Below are 22,493 nucleotides of genomic sequence, written 5' to 3'. Positions count from 1 at the left end.
CAGAATTAGCTCTGGAAACAAGGTGTCCCCCAAGAGACAGTTTGCAGCAGTACCTTGGCTTGATAGGCGGACTTGTAATTACCTTAAACTCATCAGGGTCTAATTTGATTAGCCAGCTTGAGAGTTTGATGCCAGAGCTTAAAGAAAAAAAAAAAAGGCAAACGAAATCCCTGAGATTCAGAATCTAAGAATCTGATTCCTAAACAGTGGCATGTAACACGTTACCTAGATCTTACAAGGTATTGCCTTGTTAAACGCTCATCAGTGCTTGTCTGTAAACCTAACCTGAGTTTGAGGAGACTCCTTTGTTTATTTACTGTTGCTGATTTGATCTCTGTGGTAAAAGTAGATGACATTAAATTTCTGTATATAATGAAATGACTCTTATTGATCTGTATTTCTTTTTTTGTTTTAATATTACTAATATTATAATCCAGTGTTTGTGCTATAATTTTAGCACAGGAGCCAACTTGTAAGAAGAGGCTGCATTTACTTATGTCACAGTTTACCTCTGACTACAGGAGGGATTTATTTTGCTTTCTTTCCTTGTCTGATTATTTTTGAAAACAGTAGGTTAAAGCACAGTCTGTCACCAAAACCTAATCTTACATCTGCTGCTTTTCTGGATTGAATATACCTTAGTAAATAATTGGTTACTTCCCCCCACCTCCCTGAAAACTCTACAAATTTTTCTTTTTCTGTCTTGAGAGAGACCCAATATGCTTCATTAATGTTGATTGGAAGCAGATTAATTTAAATTTCAGATATTCAGAAATCAGCTTGGATTTTTATCTGCCTATGACTACCTATTTACTTTCAGTAGTATTTCTGTGGAACTTGTTTACATTAATATTAAAGCTACTAAACGTTGGAGATTAACATTCAAAGTTATACGAAAGATGAAACTAATCTTGTGTGAAATTAGGCCAAGGTCTGCGCAGATATTGAGTTAACACATCAGGGAAATGAATGCATTTTTAATTGTTTTCTTTCATATCTGGGGCCATTCTGGAAAAGGAGAGTTTTTATTAGATTTAACAAGATTAGGAAGATAGAAAAAGTAATTTGACTCACAGGTCAGTTTTTATTAAATAGGCTATTATGGGGTGGCTATAGCGAACAATGGAGATAATTTAATATATGGCAAATCAACTTCTTGAATTACAAATATCACTTAAGTATGGTCTAATAAATCATATGCAGAGTATATGTAGAGGGGTTATTTTAGTACCAACAAATCAGTATTTTCAAACCAAATTTGCAAAGAAATGTACATGTCATGAGACAGTTTAGTTCTTCCCATTCGTTAACCTGGTGGTTGTTTGGTTTTATTTGTTTGGTGTTTTTTAGTGGTGGTTTGGGGTTTTTTGTTTGGTTGGGATTTTTTTAACCTTCATTGCTTTGTTGTCTCTGGTGAGTTTAGATTTATTCTGTAAAATACCATCATTAGAGATTAGAAATTAGTAATACACTCTGTAGCCAGGCATTATGATAGTAATGCTTCCATCAGTGCTGTTTAGCTTTACAGGAAAATTATATTTTATTTTTTGTATCAGAAGCGTCATGTTTTGCTATTTTTAAGAGGGTTGCTTTAGTAAAAACATGTGCTTAAAAGCAATAGACACTGGTAAACCTCATTTTTCTTGAGATGGAAAAATAACCATACTTCTTGGCCGATTTTAATAATTAACTGCCATTGTTTCTTATCTCTGCCCAGGCCCTGCATTTCCTGTCGTGAACTATTTTTTTTAAAGTACAGATGGTTTCTCCCCTAGTATATGTTTGCAATGTTGCCCATTATGAATATAGTGACACCTCACCTCTCTAGCTATAGAAAACAATCTGTGAAGGACAGCATGGAGCTCTGTGTTGGCTTATTTATTTCCAACCTGTTCCTATATTTACTCCAAGTGCTTGAGTGCTGTTGGATTTGAACTATGCCATTCAGTGATTCTTAATTTCTAATATTGTTGGCACAGAAGAATATGCTTAGTTAAAAATCGGATGGCTTTGCATGCAAGTCAGAGAACCAAGTGGCCTGATCAGTATTGATGATATATTTATTATGTTTCTTCACTGTGTGCATCTGCTCATGTATATTTGGACTGAATTCGCAAGTCTGAACACCTTGTAAGAAAACATATGCTTATAAATATTTAGATTCAAGAGGTCAAGAAAGGTTAGATATCATTCGAATGATCAATTCCATATTTTCACTATTGCTTTTCCTGATTAAAAATTGACCTCAGTGTCATATACTGAGATAACACATTTTTTTTATGTACTATGAGTAGAATAGTGGAATAATCCCAAAAATGGGAACCTGATGCTGGGGTCTGGGTTTTTGTTGTTTTGTTTTTTGTTTTTTTTTGTGGGGAGGTGTGGGGTTAAGGGGTGGGGGTGAGGGGTTGGGGTTTTTTTGTTTGTCTTCTGTTGTTTTGGGTTTGTTTTTGGTTTTTTGTTGGTTTTTTTTTTTTTTTTTTAGGAAAGAGTGTATATTGGGTGACTTGCAAGATGCCTACCATAATAATTTGAGTGGTGGGTCTACTCTTTCCTTCCCTTCTTCCTACCAGTGTATAAAACTTGTATTTTAACATTTTATGTAAGTGTATGTGTGCAGTGTTAAATTGCTTTATGTTACTTTTTTTCCACCAAAAAAATGGCATGTGGTATTTTTTTCAGGTTTCCAAAGATCTCCCGGAGAAACAAAAAGAAATTGAGATTCTACTAAAGGATTTCATCGAACTCGATCAACAACTAAATCAGGTGATATTGTGGGTAACGCCTGTCAAGAAACAGCTGGAACTTTATAACAAAGTGGGTCAGCCAGGAGCTTTTGATATTAAGGTAAGTTTTCTTCCTTTTTAAAAAATAATCAGGACATTTAGTGGTCAAAAAGTCAGTTGCAGCATTAGCTGTATAGTTTGTATTAACAATACAGCTTTGAGAAAGAAGTCAGCAATAGTCCCCAGAAGTTCAAAGTTTTATGAATTAAGGAAAACTTTTATTCTTTTCCATTAAATCTTTTCTAGTGATAAAGCAGTTTAGAACCAATGGTTCCAAGGTGAAATATAAATTTAATCTATTATTTTTGCCATATCATATACATGAAACAAGAGCCCCAGAAGTTGATATATCAAACTTTGATGCAAAGAGAACTAAAATTCAGAACATCAGAGTTGGACCATTTAAGCTATTTAAGTTTATATGACTACATGAAAACCAGAACCGTTAGGGCCATATTGTGATTCTCATATTGCAGGGAAAGATATCTAATTGCGCAGGTAACATTCTAGTAATCTGATTGTCTAGTAGTTGTGAGCAAAATATTTGCAATCTGATCCTTGATATGTATTTAGGTATTTAAAAAAAAAAAAGAAAAAAAGAAAAAAAAGCCCGATTATGTGAGGCCTGAGAAACTAAGGGTGAAAAATACAGGTTAGAATCAACTAGCCTGACAGGTGTATGCTTGGACCTTTTGGCTTTGCGTTCTGTCTATGCATATATGAGTTTATCTTCACATAAACTGGGGGAATATTTAAAATAAAATAGCTTATTGAAATCCATGAAATTTCTTTGTTTTTTAGTAGCTGAACATCTTGTTCACCTACATAAAGATTAAACAGGTGACATTGAGTTTTGTATTGATTTTGATGATGCAATTTTCAGCGAAAAAAGAAAAAACTGTAAATATTTAAAACTTTTCTTGCCTTGCATGAAATGGAATAATAGCTGCTTCTGAAGATGTGTGGTTTTGCTGAGCATGTTTATTAAATTCGTTTTAACTTAGTTTCTTTTCAGGAACCATTTTAATGCGAAAATAATTTTTATGTCATACAATCACATTATATAAAACAGTGAATCTCAAGTGCTGTCGCAGTTTTGTAATTGACAGAATGAGTTCAGCCATGACATTCATTCTCTTTTTAAAAGATAAAATTAGTAAAGCTCTTTGCAAATATCTGTATATATAATCAATGAGTGATGGAATTCTGCTTTCAAGAAAATTATCTATCCTTATGTCCTGTATTTTTACAAAAATTCATCCATTTTTTTTCTTTTATTTTTCCATTCTGTTTGCTTTATTTCGAGAATGTTTCCGTCATCAAAGTTTATATAAAAAAAAGCAGGGCTAAATTGCTGGAAATTATGAGTATTGCTTTTCATACTGCTTGTGAAAGCAATGTTCTGCTTGGTTCTTTCAGCACTCTTACGGTGATGTGACAGGAATATTTCTGAAAAACTGTTGAAAGAATAGAAAAAATTCTGTAGTCCTTGAAGTGGTGGGATGAAATCATGTTTGTCTAGCGAGGTGGGGTAACAGTGAAGAGCTCCAAAGAAAGGCAAATAAGCTTTCTCTCTGTGAAGGACCCTACTGCATTTCTTTTATGGATAAATGTAGATCACTCACATTTAAAGCTTGACCAGTTTTGTTTTGTAGGTGAAACAGCTAGTTGTTTATACTGTTGTAAGGGCTGTAAGCATATGAAGCGTGATAGCTTTCATCTCCATGTTATCTATCTGGATTGCCTTTAAAAGATGTATTTTTACATCTTTTATGTTGCTTAACCTTAAAATGTTGCTGACTGATGGTTTACCTGGACTGTAATTTTCTTCAAGGAGATAATCTCTTACATTAAAGAGTCTATATTAAATACCTCTGAATGCAAACGTGATTCTTATAACATTTTTAGAGGTTAAAAATAAGCATAGTAAAAGTTTTGAGACTGTTAATCATGACGAGACATACAGCAAAAACGAGCAGATATAATTCAAGCATGTGCCTGCACATGCTCTCGAATCATTGTTGGCATGATTATATTTATGTGTATTTTTAAATTGCTATCTTGTATAGTTAATACTACCTTCAAAAAAGGAAGGACAGTTGCATGATTACCTATGGAAAGGATGTATTCAGCAAAGTCTTTTGCTCTGGTGTTCCCAAATGCTGTATGAATGTTCAGCATTTGTTCTTTCACCATTTTAATTCCTTCAACAATATCCAGAGAACTGTGAAGTATCTTCTACAGGATTTAATAACTCCTTTTTTCAGAAAACAAGATAGTTGCATCCGAACTGCCTGTTGCTGCATCTGTGGCTCATGCTAAGCCCTGACTGTGCGTGGGCACTCTCAGACAGCACAGTCTGGCCCATTGCCAGAAGCAACCCTCCCAATTTCATGGTGTGGGAAGTCATGCTGCAGAGCTTGAGCGTGTGCCCTCTGCATGACTGTTTAGTTCATTACTCCTGGCATCACGTAAAAATTCAGGGAAGGAGGCAAACTAGTTATATGAAATGGAGAGGTTCAGTGTCCCTGGCATTGTTGATTTTCTGTGCCATTTGACTTAGTCATGCAGTCCCCTTCTGCTCTATGGTTCCGTATGATCTTGGCCCAGAGTGCTGACTGTGTGCTTCCACATAGCATGAGATTATGGACATGATAGTGCTCACTCTTGGGGCAGTAGGACACTAATAATGTTAAAATCTTTCATTTAGCAGTTTTTTGGTTCCGTGAGAGTGGTCTCTTATGCCTGTGCCCTTGCACATATCCTTGCAGTGCTGAATCCAGACTGGTACCACCATTGACTGTGATTGTGTCCAGCCAATGCTTTGTAGCCTACCGACATCCTGGATTTCAAGATCCCAAGTGGTGTGTTGCCTTTGCATTAGCACAGGATGACATAGTGCGTGTTCTTGACAAACATGATATAATCACTTATTTAAGAAAAGGCTCTCTGTCTGTTTCCTCACAATTACTAACCTTTTATTAGAGAGGCGTTTGCAGGTGAATAATTACATAGCATCATATCAGTCTCCTCCACTCCAGCCCTATAAAATGCTTCCAGGTCTTAATACCAGTTGTTTCCTAGACTTGTAACCAGAGTTTAGTACAAAAGTAGATAGTGGAACAGGCTTCTTTCCTTTAGGAAACAGGAGATGAGAAGATGCAGACATAAAGAGATGGGACAAGTCCAGCATGTTCCTTGGTCACCCTTGTGGAATAGGACCTTGTGGTGATGCAGGAACACGCTGGGGCATCTAGTAGTCCTACGATCTCTGGAATGCTTTGTGTCAATTGAGGCTTTGTGCAACATCTTAGCTTCTAAATTATATACATATTTCAGTTTAAAAAGCAGCAAAAATGTTAAGAAAAATGTAAACACTTTGAAATTGTTGAAGGAAAATGTTTTAAAGTTATTCAGTCCTAATAAATACATTGTAATTTACAACAGCATTTACCATAAAATACATTCCCTGCTGAATTGAAAATTATATTTTCTTTCCTCATATTCTGCTATCATAGCTCTATGCTTGCTTTAAAGAATTACAGCATGGCTCAGGAAACCTTATATCTGTGTAGATCCTGATCCAAACAGCACTAGTTCCACTTCTGCCTTGCTTGTTGGGCCCTCTGAGGGTAGCCTTGCTTCTTTCAAGTCTGTGGCAGTTTCAAAGTATTTGGAGATATATTTCCCATGGTATTTTAGCAGTTCTTTGGGCTAGAAATGTATGAGGAGCGGGGTATCCATTGAACAGCAGCAGATAGAAGACTAAAAGCAAAGCAAGCTGAGGTGCGGACATGCATAAACTTCTAATAGGGTAGTCTCCACTTTCCTCTTTAACCTGGACATCATTGACAAACATTCTGCCAGGTATTCTTTTTGTCATAAATATTAATTTAAACATGAGCCCCTAAAACAAGCCCTCATATACTGTTGGAGGATTAAAATTTTATATGAACGACCTGTTATACAGAAACAGTTCTAGCTATCCCACGATATATGGCAATCCTGCAGATGACTTTGAATGTGCAACTGTTTGTTGTCTATCAGAAATGTGCATAGAATTAGTATAGTTGGGTCAATAGAAGGTCAGAAGATGCTGCTCTGGTCATCCAGTCAGACCTGCTCTATAAAGTAATCCTTTCAGTTTTCTGAATTGTTTCCTGCTTGAACTGCAGCACACCTTTCTCAAAAACAAACAAACCAAAACAGGACTGTTTTCTAATTTCCAGGTATGGACAGTCATCCACATCTTGTGGTAAATTACTTAAACAGTTGAGCTAAAAACCTGCACATTTTTTCTCTGCTGAGTTTGTTGAGCTTCATCTTTCTGTCACTGAGAGCTTCAATACTGCATTAATAGACACTAATCGAGTTTTCTCTTAAACTCTGTTTGTTAACCATCAGTCCTGTTGTTCTAATTCGGACAAGAAAGCAAACATAGAGTATCTAATTAGTATTAGTTCAAAAAGCAATTATTGTTGTGGTCGAAGCAATTATTGTTGTGGTCCTGATAATAGTGTGCTTATCTTTAATCACAAGCTTATTTTGGCTAAGTCAGCTAATCAGAGTCTAAGTAGGTGGCAAATGTTGCTATAATGGAAGGTATAGAAGCTTCTGCATTGTCCCCTTAATGGAATATTTAAGGGGATACATGAGCACTATGAAATGTATTTATTCTGATCCAGCCATCCAAATTTAATATACTTAAACGTTTTAGGGATGCTTTATTCTAAACATGTGGATATAGACCTATACTTTACACTTTGAAACAGCTTTGCCTACGGCATCAACAATCTGTGGGGCTCCACAATTATGGCTAAAGGAAGTTGTGCAAGCACTGACCTGTATTTCCTCCTACTGACTGTTCTGCTGAGATTTGTTTACTTCACCTGCAAAAAAAAGAATAAGAGTAATCCTGGAAGGGAGGGTAACGAGTAAAGCTTTACTAGTTGTTTGGCAGTTTAAGAAAATACCTTCAGAAAGTCTAACCAACTTCTCTTGATTTTTCTCATTTTTCTTTTCCTCTAAGTACGTATTTCCTCTAAATAGTCCTACTTAATCCCAATTCTATGTATGATAGGACCCTCAAGTCATCGAGAATTTCGATTAGGTATTCCAGAGCTTTTGCTTACAGAAAAAACCTCAGAACGCTTTAAAGAACTGTTAGGTTCAAAAGTCAGAACTAGAATTATAGGGCTTTCTTAAATATATAAAAATCAAAATGACTGGAAAAGACAAAGCTTTCCCTTCACAACCTACCGCAACTGTGACTAAAATAAAATTAACATTCTGCAATCTGTTACAGTCAGATTTCACTTTTTAAATGTAGCCGATGTAACATTTGTGGATTGCTAAGGCTTAAGAAAAATACTTTAGGCTGGAGTTAAAGGGTTTTTCCAGTCAAAAAAATAACCACTTATATCCAATACGTACGTGTGTGCATACATAGTAAGTAAGCTTTATTGTGTTGTGACATAGTCAACAAGAAATCATTATCTAAAATAATTTTTAGAAACCTAAATATGTAAAGAATGGAAAGTATATTGTCTAGTAAGGGAGAGATAAGGAAAGCTTACAAATAGGCTAGTGCTAATATGGTTTTAGCTGCTATTATTAGGGATTATTTGGTTGGCATTTAGTGTTTGAAATCTATGGGTCAGTATTTTTGTAAAAGTCAATTTATATTTTTAAGCATTACTGAAAAATCTAACTTTACAGATTTCTTCAGTCCTGCTCAATTGGTGTAATAAAGCATGCTGATTCTTTTTTTCTCTTTTCTGTCCAGAAGTGCAGTCCAGAGAAAACCCTCTCAGTTAACCAAGAAAACAAGTAGCTAGTACTTTTGATAGCTTATATTACTAATAGCAATATTCAGTTAATGACATTTTCAAGTATGTAATCATCTGTAGAAAACATTCTAAATTTCTGAGACACAGTGGAATTTTATTTAGTGAATCCCTACTTCAAAGACAAAATTTTGAAAGAGGAGAAATGCTGCAGAATTAAGTGAACAGGAACTTTTTAGTGGATAAAACAATCCCTGGAAAATATTCAAATCTTGCCAGCAATTTATGTCCTTTAATTCCAAGATTTGACTATGGGTGGTCGAGAAAACAGAATATGAGAAAAATAGAGTCAACTTTATGAACTTAATAAATATGGTGGTACTTTTAGGGTTTTTTAATCAGGTACCATTGCTAAGATTAAGCTTAGTTAATATGCAATTTTTACAGAATTTAAATAAATAAAAAACCCATAACCATAATTTTACAAAGAAACAGTGATATCTATGGTATAGAATCTATCTTTGGCATAGAATCAATGATCATTTTAATTATGGGTTTTCTAGTTGTCTTTAGAGAAAACAAGTAGTACCAAATTAAGTTTACATTGTTTATGCTTCATATATGATGAGCTACCCTTACTCAGACTCCATGTAAATAAGTTAGTAGCACTGTGTACAATAAATATCAGTCTACTGAAATACTTTTCAAAGATTATTTAACTCAGTAGCCTTGTTCATAATTGAAAATACCACTAACTCATTATATATTACCACTAACTCACTGTAGGTTATAATATACAAAATTGTGTCAGTTTTCACACATCCTGTGTAGTGCCAAACTGATGTCAGAAAGAAAGATGTAGAAAAGAAAAAGGAAAAAGCTATGGGTTTGTAGATTTATTTATTGTTACTGCCTATATATTTCATTACAAGAATTTTTATCTTTTAGTCCTTGTTTCTTTTTCTTGTGCATAAATTCCACATAAGCAGTCTCTTTCCTAAGCATTTGCTTACAGGTAGTCCTTGAAATAGGAAAAATTTGTTGAATAACAAAATATAATCAGTATTCATAGGAACATTTTGAGTCTATGGTCAAAAGCAGTAGTGTAATATGTTGTGACCGTTGGGCTCTGCTTGTTTAACTACCATTAAGGTATCTGTAGGTATGTAATTGGAGTGTGGTTTTGCAGTATGTGACCACGGAGTGAAATCTCTAGCTGTGGTGCGCCAGATCATTGCCACCAGTACATACGGCTTTGAGCAATGGTTCAGAAACCCATATAGATGTAAAAGCAAATTCCGTAAAGGAGAAATGGGCTGGAAAGGTTGCTTATGAATGGAAGCTAAAAATGAAAAGATGTTTACAGCCTAGTAACCTGAAAATACAAATTAGCACTTTTAAAGAAAATTTTAAGTCAATGCACACATTTAACTTCTGTATTTAAACACTCAACAAAGTAATCCTGGAAATAATTTAGTAAGGTGCATGTTAGCTCCGATTCCCTTACAGTAATGTTAGTGTAACAAAAAGTACTTTGATGAGAGAATAATAAAAGTTACCAGCTCATATTGCACAAAAATAATGAGGGAAAACACTGTGTATCCAAACTTTATTTTCTCACTTTCCTATGAAAACTGCTTGAATACTGGATTTTTAAAAAAAATCCCAGGCTATGTCCTCCCAAGTGAATTTTAGGTTTCATTATGTGAACTGTATTTAAGTAAATTTTTAAAGGAAGTGCTAAAATGCATAACTTGCAGTATTTTGAAAAACAAACTCAAAAATCCCAATGTATTTTAAACTTTTACTTAAATGTTTTTCCAAAGAGCAAATATAGGTAATTTGTCTGGTGTTATCTGTTCATCCAAGGAATTAATAAGGAGTTAAAACCAGCATTTGTATAACTTGAACTCAATGTTGGGCAGAAGGCTGGCATTTCATTTCCAATCACTGTCTTTTTGAATTTGCCTGATTTTCCATTGAGTGCATGTAGATATTATTCTGAGATTTTTTTATCTTTTCTGCATAATCCTATGAAAACAAAGTCTCTTTACCAGAGGTGAGGAGCTAAAGACAGTAGAGAGCTTCAGGCTAAATACCTTTGGTCTGCTCTGGATCTCTGGAAAGTTACAGACTAACTGGCTGTATGTGCAAGACCTTGATAGCAGTTCGCCAGACAGACAGTGAGTGTCTGGTAAAAATCCTTTTTGATGGTATCTCTTTGTCTGAATTTCACTCCCTGAATTTTTCATCAGAGAGAGGTATTCTGCACTGTGGCTAACACTATCTGTTCGGTTCTTGTTCCATGGCTAAAGTGTTGTTAAATTCTGCATTTTAAGTGCTGTCTCACTTTCTGACTTAATCTATTATATTCTTAAAATTTGCACTTAGTTTTTTATTGTAGAATTAATCTTCTTAAATTAGACAAAGAATCCATTAACTAGTTTGATTCAAAGTGTATGTAAATCAGCACCCTCTGCCTTTTTTCTTTTCTTTTTTTTTTTTAAACAATGACAATAACTTTAAAAGGTGTGTAGAAAAATACTTATTAGTAAGTGAAAGTACAGATTTTCACCCAACCTCATTCCATATTCCTCTGTATTGTTCTGGTTGAACATGCTGCACAGCATAAAGAATGGATACATTGAGCTAACAGTGCTTTGTTTTTTTCTTTTGCATCTCTGGAATTTATTTAAATAATATGTATATGACCACTGTATAAATGTATGTGGGGTTTATTTGAATTTAATAGTTTACTTCCACAAATTCTTTGCCATTGCAATGATTTACTCTTAGGGATCAAATGGCCTGGGATGCCGACTTGGACTCCCATTCCCCTGCTGTTAAAGGAGGAACTGGAGATGCTCTGTTCCAACCTGAACAGACAACCCTATCCTACATGTTCTTTAACTGGCTGCTCATGGTGCTCCTTACCTTTTCAGGAGAGCTCAGGATGTGCAGGATGGAAGGAATTAGGAGAGAGAGCACAAGGAAGAGGAGAGAGGTAGCAGTGTCTGCTTCTCCACCTCCTACCTCCTAAAAAGCCTTAGGAGCCGGCACACCTCCTCCAGCCACAGGAGGAGGTTAAGGCTGCACTTCCTGGGAATTCCTCCAGGTCTTTGACCTAGTATTTCCATTTCCCATGGAAAACAGTATTCCAGGGAGATTCTGACAGATGTAGGTGACTACAGATGATGAGGACAGAGATGGGATGAACAGAAATGCGAGTCCCTGCGTTTTAAGGAATGGATGGAGAAATGACGCTCTGGATAGGGAACGAGTTGACAAAATGCAGAAATTCCTGTTCCCACTTCTAGCTCACTGAAATCCTGATGACCCTTGCAAATCTTCTCCACACAGTATTAAAAACCATTTTATGCTTTACAGCCACCTTGCCTGCCAGTCCTCTTGCAGTCTCTCTGCTCCTTTCTCCCTGCTTGCTCAGTTTCCCTTTACTCCCTTCTTACCTTCTGGGTCATCACTGACCACTCCTGTACACCTCTATACTTGAGTCCTCTTTTCCAAGGTTTACACAACCTTGATTTTTGTCTATACTGCTGAAGAAGTTTCAAACTGTCACTGGGTGTAGTATTTATACCTGTTTAGCACCATAGTGCTCACTGGCCATATATTTAAAATAACCTATTTATTTTGTTCGGTTTTGGCAGATAAAAATAGGCCATCCTTAAAAAATTAAATAACTTTATTCTTAAAAATAACTTGCATTTGGATTTTGTCCTTGATAAGCTTTGAATGACAATAGGAAAGCTGTCAACTCGTGTCAATCACTTCATTATATAGTCGACAACCTCCAGATAGAACATAAGAGAGGAGCATGACTGAGGAGTAGCAAACCTAATTGTAGACAAATAAAAGAAAATTCACCCACACAAGAGAATGAAAGGGCTGACTGGACATTGCTGTATTTTTCCTTCCATCAGCCTTCATTTGTCAGTGTCTGCTTGATAAGCTAGGCCAGATAAGTCAGGTTTTAACTCTTTATTGATTGTTTTACCTTTTCATTTTACTAACATTCTTTTATTAAATGAGTAGTTTTTATGTGCAATAAGAGATAGTATGGTTCGTCCACATGAGCACATACGGAATATGTACCCCAGAGATTTAACTCACTGTATTCTGACATCTGCATCTGATTTGGCAAAAGGTTGAACTGTGAAAACTTCTGATGATGAAATATTGTTTGATTATTTAAACTACATCTATTTTCAATGCATTATTAAAATCTGCAGTAAATGTCAATTTAATCAACTCATAGAACATAGAGCTTGATATTCTGTGCGTAAATCAATTACTGCTCTTTCAAGAAATCTTTTTATGGGACTTTGAGGAGCAACCTGCTCAATGTTTTCTTTGTGATCTTTGAGCACTTAGATTTTAAACAGTCTGTATCCAAACCTCTGCTAAAAAAAAATCTATTCCAAGTGCAAGAATATTACACAATATTAGCTGCAAATGCATTGTGAAAATGTGGCAAAGCTTTCTCAATGAGTAATCCTTGTAAATTGTTTAATTTGTAATAGACTTTGCAGCCTTAAGAATGGATTGCAAACCATCTCTGTGTCTCAGGAAAGGAAAGATGTTTTGAAAGGTGATCAAGTATTTGATGCGTAGTAGTATTTTTCTAGGAAATAATGGAGGATGACTAGTAAATCAAGATGTGGTTTTGTTCTTGAAAGGACAAGCTTTTTAGAAGTGTGGGTGAGTTGCTTGGAAGTTTGTGAGCTTGTACCTCAGCTTTGTCTTTTGGCTTCCTTCTTATGCTATTAATAACAGCTCAGAGTTCAGAGTCCAAGAGAAAAGTGTGCATAATATAGATGAGCAAATAAATATAGGAGGAAACTTACAGAAATGACAGTGCAGTTTACCAAGGCTCTAGTGAAGTCAATACCAAAACTGTAGCTTGCTTCAGTGCAGTTAGGTTTTCACAGATAGCATTATTTCCTTTCCTATTCAGAAAATAGCTTTCTAACATTCTCACCATCCGAGCGCCACCACCCAGAGTATGGATATAACTTAGCCATTCACAGTTGCAAACCTGGAAATGAGCAAACTGCATATTTTCCAAACCATAAGAATGTAAATTCCATTTATTGACATCTACCCTGGCTTCTGCTGCTGAAACAACATACTGGAGCAGTCTTTACCATTCTTTCCAGTAATATATGTGCCACTGTAACTATTGGAAGACAAACTGCAGAAATATATCCTCATGAATGTTCCTTTTAAATGATGTATTAAAGACTAATACCAGAAGATGGGCATATCTAAGAACATGTTACAAGCAACAAAACAATGTTAGAGCAGTAACAGATTTTGATTTTTTTCTAATTTCCTTTTGTAGCCAGAAACTCCTCTGAAAATAATTCTTTATTTATTAAAATTGAAAGGAGGATGAAAATTTGCATATAAGCCCAGACATAAGGGAGAGAGAGGAAGAAGCAACCAAGAATTAGATGGCAAAGGAAAAAAAAGCCTCCCTCCCATGTTAAATGATTTTGAATTTGGTTTATTAACTGTCATTATTTGTGTAATGAGAGATAAGAAGTTCTGATTTCTTTCCTTTCTGTTTACAATTAAAATAAACATTTTTTTATGACTCAATACTTCTATAATTATCACCAAATTTCAATTGCTAGCCAAGATGTTTATGGTGGTAATCCATATCTGCTACTGTGTCAACCTAAGTAACTTTTCTTCCTCTTAAGCTGCCATCCTTCAGCATATAGAAGAGCACATAATTCAGAGATCTTTTAAAATCATTGGGACTTCCCTTACTTTTTCACAAGAATTTCTCATTATGTTTTTCTGCCAAATTTCCTTCTCCTGTGTCAGTTCTCCTGGGTTTGTTATTATCTCTTTTATATTATGCACTGGAACTAAGACAGGATCTGCAGTCTAGGAGCAGCTGTTTCATCCAGTGTCCTGTCCAGCCTCAAAATAAAATATTCTGAATCATATCCAATCTTAAAGAATTCTTCTTACTGGGCCTTTTCACAGTCCAACTTAGTGATTAACTGTGCTTTATCGGTATATGACCACCATAGCCAAATTCTTTTCATATGCCATATCTGCAGGTCATGTCTTTACAGCTAATAATTTCATCTATCTTCAGTACCTCCAGGAAATTTCCTTTTCAGGACAGACAGCTGCAATGGATAGATACTGATTTCTCTGTGTGGGGAAAAGATTACTGTATTTCATCTCCTCTAGATGTAAAAAGAAGGAACCTCACAAATTTCTGATAGCCAACAGGAAAATGTGCTTTGGAAAAAACATCCTTTCACTCTGCAAAGCGGTGACGATTACTATTTCAGGCACTCTGTTTGCATGGCTCAAGTTTTTGCAACCTTCTCGGTTCTACTTCATTACGGAGGATTGATTTCCTTTTTTCTTTTTATTTTTTTTTTCTCCTTCCCTCTTCCGGTACAAGGAATAGGAGATATTGCAGGGAGCGGAACGATGAAAAACACTGCCAAGTCTTAATAGACACAGTGTCTGCATGTTTTACAAACTGCACAAAGGTTGCAGTCGTAAGTTTAGAAAGTAGTTATAAACTCTAAAATTGAATTGCTGCACTTCTAGAAGGAAGAGGTCCATCCTGTAGTGCTCTTTTCCCTGAAATAATTGTTTCTCCTCTAAAGTGTCTTGAAAATTGTTCACATAGGTCAAGAACTATAGTTATATCAATATTCCAGTCTCTCATTGAAATCAGATGACTGTCTTTTGCACACTTTACTTTAAAAAGCTGGATGAATCTCACAAAATTCTTTTCCCCATTAAGATAGCTTCTAACACTGCCTTGAGATTATATTTTGGGTCTCACACATTTAAAAGAGTGATTTAAGGTAATGGAGGAAACAATGGTTATTTTATTTACTCATTTAAGTGGCATTTTTAGAGGCAGGTGCATAAAATTGTTTGTCCAATAGTTACAGAATATTTTTAGCGATGAAACAGTTTTACACTAAGCTTCTACTTAGGCCACTAATGGAATGCTCTTTAATGTAATTTTTTATTTTTTTTTTTCATAAAACCCTGAGACAGGAAGGAGAAGCTAAATTGTATAACTTAGATTCACAGAGCATTTTCTTTCTATATAGAGATAAGTAAAATATTCAGGAAGTTATCAAACCTTTTTATCTGTTACATAGAAAAGAACAGAGGTACAAGCTTGTCTCTCCTTGAATTTTATCAAGATTGATTGATTAAAGTCTTTATTCAGGAAGCTTAAATACTGGCAACTGCAGTTCGCCCCTCCTTCCCACTCCCACCCCCCACCCCAGTGGATTAGGTGCCACCTCACCATGGCCACAGAACTGTTAATAGCATGTCTTGGATGTATTCTAATAATATTGTGTATATATATCTAAAGTGAATACCAAGAATACCATTGACTGTTCTGTCTGACCAATCATCATGATCTGATACGCGTTGTGTTGTAGCTGAACTTTGATGTGCTTTAATTAAATCTCTTCTGACCATTCTTTGTCGTGGTTCAGCTTGTTCATCTGCTCCACGAATGGGAATGTGCAAAGCCGAGTCAAAAGAAAAAATGATGTCACTTATTTAGAACAAGAATTCTTGTAGATGGGAATATATTCGTGTTTTCTATCCACTTCCCTTTCTTTACTTGTGAGGAAAAAATGAGGCACTCTAAACCTCACCATTTATTTATAGCTTTTTTTTTCCCCCCTAAAATACCTGGGAATAATAAGCTGAAAGATAGGTGTGAATATTTCAATGAGCCGTGCTGGAGCTTCTCATGTGCATGAATGAGAAAATCCACCTCAGAGAATTCTGGTTACAAGTTACACTCTTCTTCATCTAAATGACAAGAAAAACAATAACTAAATGTAATTTTATGTTATCAAGTCAAATATATATGGGGATTTATGTCTGATTATTTCAAAAAAGTATTTTTGAAATTAAAAACCTCTACATTATTTTAGATTTCAGATTTAGTATATGTGCTTGTTAAATCAGTTGCGATCAGTAAAGTGAAGGGAAATTGCTTACTGCTTCTGTTTTCCTGTGAGGAATTCTGTTTCATCTTCATTTAATGTACCATCTTGATAAGAAGAGGTCATGACTTTTAAAACAACTCACTACGTTAATTTCAAAGTTATATTTTTTTATTTATTTGAAGGTTGTAATTAAGTTTCCATTTTTGCATTGCACTTCACTGTGAAGACACAGGTTTAATCACCCTGACCTTCCCCTACTGTCCCTGCAGAAAATGTCCCATGGAGATAATCTCATTGGGAAATTGATCCCAAAAGTTTTACCAGCGTTACCAGAGAAGGTTAATCAGTGCTTGGGATTCTAAATATAGACAAATACACAGTCTGAAATGTTGCAGATACTTTTATAGATAGTTCTCTGGTCCTCCTAGTATATGTGCAGCATATGTCAAACAGCCTGTCTGTGTCTGCTAGGATAGTTACATCCCCTGAAATAACATACGCCAAGCCATCAAACTTTCTCTTCCATTGGCATACACACCAGAGGTTTAGTCAATATATTGGTTTCATCTAGGGAGTATGAATTTTCTAAGTTCTAAGCTATATCAACAGACTTTCCTAGTCCAGATGGAGCTGTACACAAGTCCCTGCCACTTTTTTAGCCTGTAAATTTGCTCAGCAGGTTGAACTGACATGTTGTTGGAAATGCAGAAGCCAATGTGGCTTATTCAGCAGTAGGTTTCATCAGTTCGGATGCGGCATTTTAACACCACTGAAAATTCATAGATGATACGTCATGGAAAAAAGGTGGCCTGTTTGATTCTTGCTGTTTATACATGTTTGAGAAACAGCAGCTTCCAATGATGATGTATTTTAATTTGCCATATGTGTGAAAAGTTTAATTAGCATATTCATCACCCAGCCCAGAAGTAGCGTTATGATTTCTTTCACAGACAGTTCATAAATCGTGCAATTCCAGTAGTCAGCTCTGTCTGCCAGAGACAGTGCTACATCTGCCCTACAGGTGTCCTCCCACAACAAGCAAAGCGGGTGTAGCAGAGTCATCAATGATCTTCAGTCAGGACTTCTCAAAAGTTATGGCTTTGGTATTCTCTAAAAACTGATGGACATGCGCGTGGACAACTTCTATTAGCTTTAGTAGTAGCCTGGCCTGTGTGATCAAGAGCAGACGTCAGGCCCTGCTCTGGGAGTACGCTGTTCTCCTGGATGCTGCACAGGCTAGATAATAACTGCGGTCTCTTGGTTGCAAGCGAACCATTGGAGGCTGTGTTACGGTCATTACCTTTTTGTTCTCTTTGGGAACTGAATGATGGAGCAGCATCCTGAAAGTACTCTCTTGCCTGACGACCCATATTAATAGGGTGTCACCTGGCAAATGGATTTGAAATTGATGGAAACTTGCTCACTGGGCAGAATTTGTCAAGGGGCTATCCCATCAGGCAGAGAACTGGGCAAAGAGCTCCCTCAAAGTTACTGCAGCAATTTAATTAAAGTCAGGTGTGCACTTATTTAAAATAATTTTGTGATGTTTTTTAGGTGATGTTGGAATTAATGTGCAACAATCTAAAAGGAGTTGCTGATCTAACAAACAAGATATCTGTTAGTTTCAACAGGGTCCAAATGAATGACAAGATATTGAGAACCTCTGTTTCCTCTGGACTCTTATCTCTATTCTTATTTCCACATAAATCTCAAATGAAGCGTCATGCTATATTGGATAGACTTGCACAATGCATTTCGGTTTAGGTCAAGGCCATTGATTTTGAAAGATCACAAGATTAGTTCATGTAACTCCAGAAAACCGTAGGGCAGAAAGAATTGGTGATTTAACAGCAAAATACATTATGCTTCTGTTACCTGGCTATGGAAAATTATACCTGTATTGTATCCATAAAGAACAAATACCTTTTGAATCCATAAAGAATACCTTTAAAAATGTATGATATGTAGAAATGGGATATCTTAGGTTTTGTGTGCGTTGTGTATACTAGCATTAGCGTAAAATAATGACAATGAAAAGGATTGTTAAATGTTTTCATCTTTTCTGAGTCGCACGGTACCACCAGTCATTCATTTTGCTTTTTTTTTTTCTTTTCATCTGAATTTTAAAAGGGAAATTAGCCTATTTATATTTGTGTGTATATGGTAAATCATGATTCAAATTTCAATGTAGAAGGTAGAGTAAAAATAAATACTGAGCAGCCGAACTTTGTTACAGCTATAGGAGTAGTAGTAGCAGCTCCTGTTATGAATACTCCTTTTAATTAGTCTGGAGTGCCTTCCCTAGCCAGGTTCTTCTGGGTATGAATTTTCAGCTCCTGGTGGGGGAACTTGACTGTTACTGTTAGTGGCTGTTACTATAAACCTAGTTAGATTCAGCTACATGGCAAAGCTTAAGACAGCCTACTGAAAGAGCCTCTGTTTTAGCTCAAGTCTAGAAAATGTGAAGGGAAGCAGTGAAGATGACTTGGGAGGGACCAGTAAGTGCTCAGGTTCACTTCATCCTCCTTACAGCTGCCAGGGCCCTGCAGGGCTGGTGGCTCCCTGTGGGCCGGGGCCATTGGAGGTCTCCCCTTGAGGGCCATTCGGAGCCCAGCCTGGCACTCTGGGCCCCTCCTGCTGCCCAGACAGGAACAAGCAGCCCGGGGGGCACCGGGGCAGCCCCTAGCATTGGGCCACCTCCCTGGGGATGGAACACGGGCCCATGGGTGGGCCCAGCTCAGCGGGGCCGATGTCCGGGCAGGGCTGCGGGAAGCTGGAGACTGCCTTGCTGTGGATTTGCTGGGGCGGGGGCTGACATGGGTTACTGGGCCCTGGGCAGGTGAGGGGAGCCCTGAGGGGCTGGGCAGGGGCAGGCAGGGCTGGGGGTGTCCTCAGGGCCTGGGACTGTGTTAGGTGCTCTCCCAGAATGCACCTTCCACACTGGTTACAGCCTGAAAAAAAACAGTTTGTGTACTCCCAGTCCAGTCCATGGTGGAAACCAAAGCCCAGTGAGTGGGGAAGATTAAGAGATCCACTTCAAAAGCAGATCCATGCTCCAGGTTACCAGTTTTGCTGTGTGTTGCTTTTCAGCGCACATTCTCTATGAATCCTTACAGTTATATCTCAGTAATATAGAAACACGCAGTAAAAAGCAATTAAATGCAAACATGTTTCAAGTATCATTGCAAGAAATCAGAGAAGCTATAATTCACTTCATTCGATATTGATAAACAATATTTGAAAAGGGAAATGGGAGATTATAGTGAGTTTATCAACATTTTTTATTTTTACTGGTTATCCATAAAGTTTTGCCAGTAAAATTTCAGGTGGCAGTGTAGGCATGTTTTTCTCTGTTGAGCTGAAACAGAGGAGCAAAATGTCCCCTTTCTGAGACTTAGAATGACATAGATTTCAACAAGTTTATTGCAGAGCAAAGAATAGCATATTTCTGCCAATGAAATGATGTGTCGGATTAGATAGTGACAAGCCTGGCACACAATCTTGTCTGCTGTCACTCTAATGATAACTGAGATCGTGGACAGAAAATCAAGTTGGAGAGTCAGTGGGTAGTCTGCAATATTGGCTAGGACAAGGTAATCAAGCCATAAAATAGGTGGGAGAACAGTGGAGAGAGGAAAACAAAAACAAGGCAACCAGTTAATTTTAATAGCTCAGATAACTCTGGGGTTTTTGGTTTGTGGGTTTTTTTGTTGGTTTTTTTTTTGCTTATATTACTTGAGAAATTAAAACAATATGAATCTTGGAACTCCACGTGTAGTTTATCATTTCCTTTACAGTTTTCAGTGTGTTTTTTTTGGTTTTGTTTAATTATCTACATGTAGTGCTTCACCCAGTATTTTATTTCATCAGTGCCTGACAAAATGAAGCTACTGTATTTGGGGAGGGTTTCTTGGAGTTGCCTTATGCTAGCACATGAATGATACCTTTCCAGATTAAAAAAGAAAATTGCTAGAGAATATGCTTTTGCTAATTCAGTAGGGTGTCATTGCTAATGGTAGGTGCCTCCCCATACCTTTAGGAACTGTCACTTCTACTACTGTGCTTTTTTTAAAAAATTCATTAGTATAAGTGCTTTACCAGATAAGTACTACTTACCACTACTAATAGTAGTTTTCTATTAATATTTTTAATCTTCCTAAATTCAGTGTCATTGTTGCATCTCATGATATGGTTTTAATGCCATGTACTGTATGAACAAAATGTTTACCACTGTACTTTTAATCTGCTGGTAATGTAAGCCAGACAAAAGGCAGAGCTGCTTAAATGAGATTTCTCATGCCTGTCTTTCATAGTGTGAATTTGTGTTACCTTTGTAATTGTTTTATTGAAAGCTTCAGGATGAAGGGACCTATTGCTACTTATTTTGCTAGCATTACTCTTTTCCATCCCTCTGCTTTTGTTTTCTCTGGTGACCCTCTTTGTCCTTAGCTGCTACTGTTTTCCCAGAAACCCAGTCCTGAGTAGAAACTAATCTACAGCCTCCAGTGGAGCTTTAGGACTTTTCAGTATTATTGCTTATGCTACAGTTAATCTACACTGCATGTATTTTTATTTTTCAGGAAACTGAAGCAGCAGTGCAGGCTAAACAGCCGAATGTGGAAGAGGTTTTGTCTAAAGGGTGTCATTTATATAAGGAAAAACCAGCCACTCATCCAGTAAAGGTAATGAAGCAACCTTTAGCAATATCCATTACAGTGTAATGGGTTATGCTTCCCCTGTTGTACACTTGTCCTTGATGTGCTCTGTTTAAAATCAATGAAAGAACTTGGCAAATGACATTTGTTCTGTTCTGTGACGGCATAGCCAGGAAAAATGTCATGTTCCCAGCTAGAAAATTTTTGCATGTTGTGATGGGAATGTTGTTTTTGACAATTAAGGTTGTTCTACCTATTCAAGAGTAATCCACGCTGAAAGCAAACGTAATTCTTGCTGCCTAATTAATGGCATCACATAACGTATTTTTGAACTCCCTTATTTTGAATTTCGCTTTTAGAAACTTTGTCAGTTAAAAAAAATGAACATATTTTCTAGAAAAGGTAAGAGGCCACAAAGAGGCCCCTTTCCTTTAAAGTTTTTCCATTGTGAAGGAAAGAAGACATGGCAATATAGAACTTTCCCAGTCACTTTCTGTGAGAAAATTAATGTAGAATCACAAGAATGACTGACTTGATTCTGTTTTGGAGCAGAGAATATATTGTTAAGAAGGCTAATGCCTCCCAACAGTTCTCTTCTAGAAAAATGTACTATAGAATCCTTTTCCTCAGCATAGAAGTCAGTCTGAAGGGGATATTTTACACTCAGTTTCCTAAAGACTATGTAGACCTTCATTAAGACCAGAGTATCATTTACTATCCTGTAGAATCTTGAAGAAGAAAATCACCAGCAAGCAGCCTCCCATGTGTGGTTCAGCTACTTTTGGAGGGGGAGACCAAGCTAATAAGGTCACTACCATATCAACCAGAGCTTGACCTGGTTTCTGGTTTTATAACTACTAATAAAAGTGTCTGTGAACGTGATGATTAAGAGCTCCCAGAAACTGTAATAGTGGCTTATTGATTACACTAAGTATTGCAATTGCTTCTGACTGGGCAGAGATAGTAAACTTTGTATTTAGAGCTTTTCCAAACCTACAGCACTCAATACCCTCATTTTACAGAAAAAGGTTTCCTCACAAAGTTAGGATGTCTGTGGGTGACCTCTGTAGTGAATTTCTTGTTTTTCCATCTCTATTTAGTCACTGTACTTGGAGTATTATTTTTCCTCCAAAATTTCCTCTAAATTGCTTATAAATCCCACAGCAGATCTCCATTCACAGAAGCACATGAATGCACTTATCTCCGCTTTAGAAATTAATACATATTTAAGAACGGTGTGGTTTCTTTTCTTCTTTCCTGAACAGAAGTTATTTTCCCCTT

At 36.5% G+C, this 22,493-nt stretch overlaps 1 protein-coding gene across 11 annotated transcripts in view; it reads left to right on the top strand.

The window, feature by feature from the left end:
- The window catches only part of DMD (dystrophin), a 1,301,546-nt gene that overhangs the window by 900,406 nt on the left and 378,647 nt on the right, over positions 1 to 22,493 (top strand). For all 11 annotated transcript variants that reach the window (XM_054189211.1, XM_054189212.1, XM_054189209.1 and 8 more), the window contains 2 exons: positions 2,683 to 2,847; positions 21,138 to 21,239. In XM_054189211.1, the coding sequence (XP_054045186.1) occupies positions 2,683 to 2,847; positions 21,138 to 21,239 (267 nt within the window). The remainder of the gene's footprint in view (positions 1 to 2,682; positions 2,848 to 21,137; positions 21,240 to 22,493) is intronic.

The sequence above is a fragment of the Rissa tridactyla genome, chromosome 1 (genome assembly GCF_028500815.1).
Source record: "Rissa tridactyla isolate bRisTri1 chromosome 1, bRisTri1.patW.cur.20221130, whole genome shotgun sequence".
NCBI classification, from domain to species: domain Eukaryota; kingdom Metazoa; phylum Chordata; class Aves; order Charadriiformes; family Laridae; genus Rissa; species Rissa tridactyla.
The sequence above is the reverse complement of the archived record's forward strand: the minus strand, read 5'-3'. Positions and strand labels throughout refer to the sequence as shown.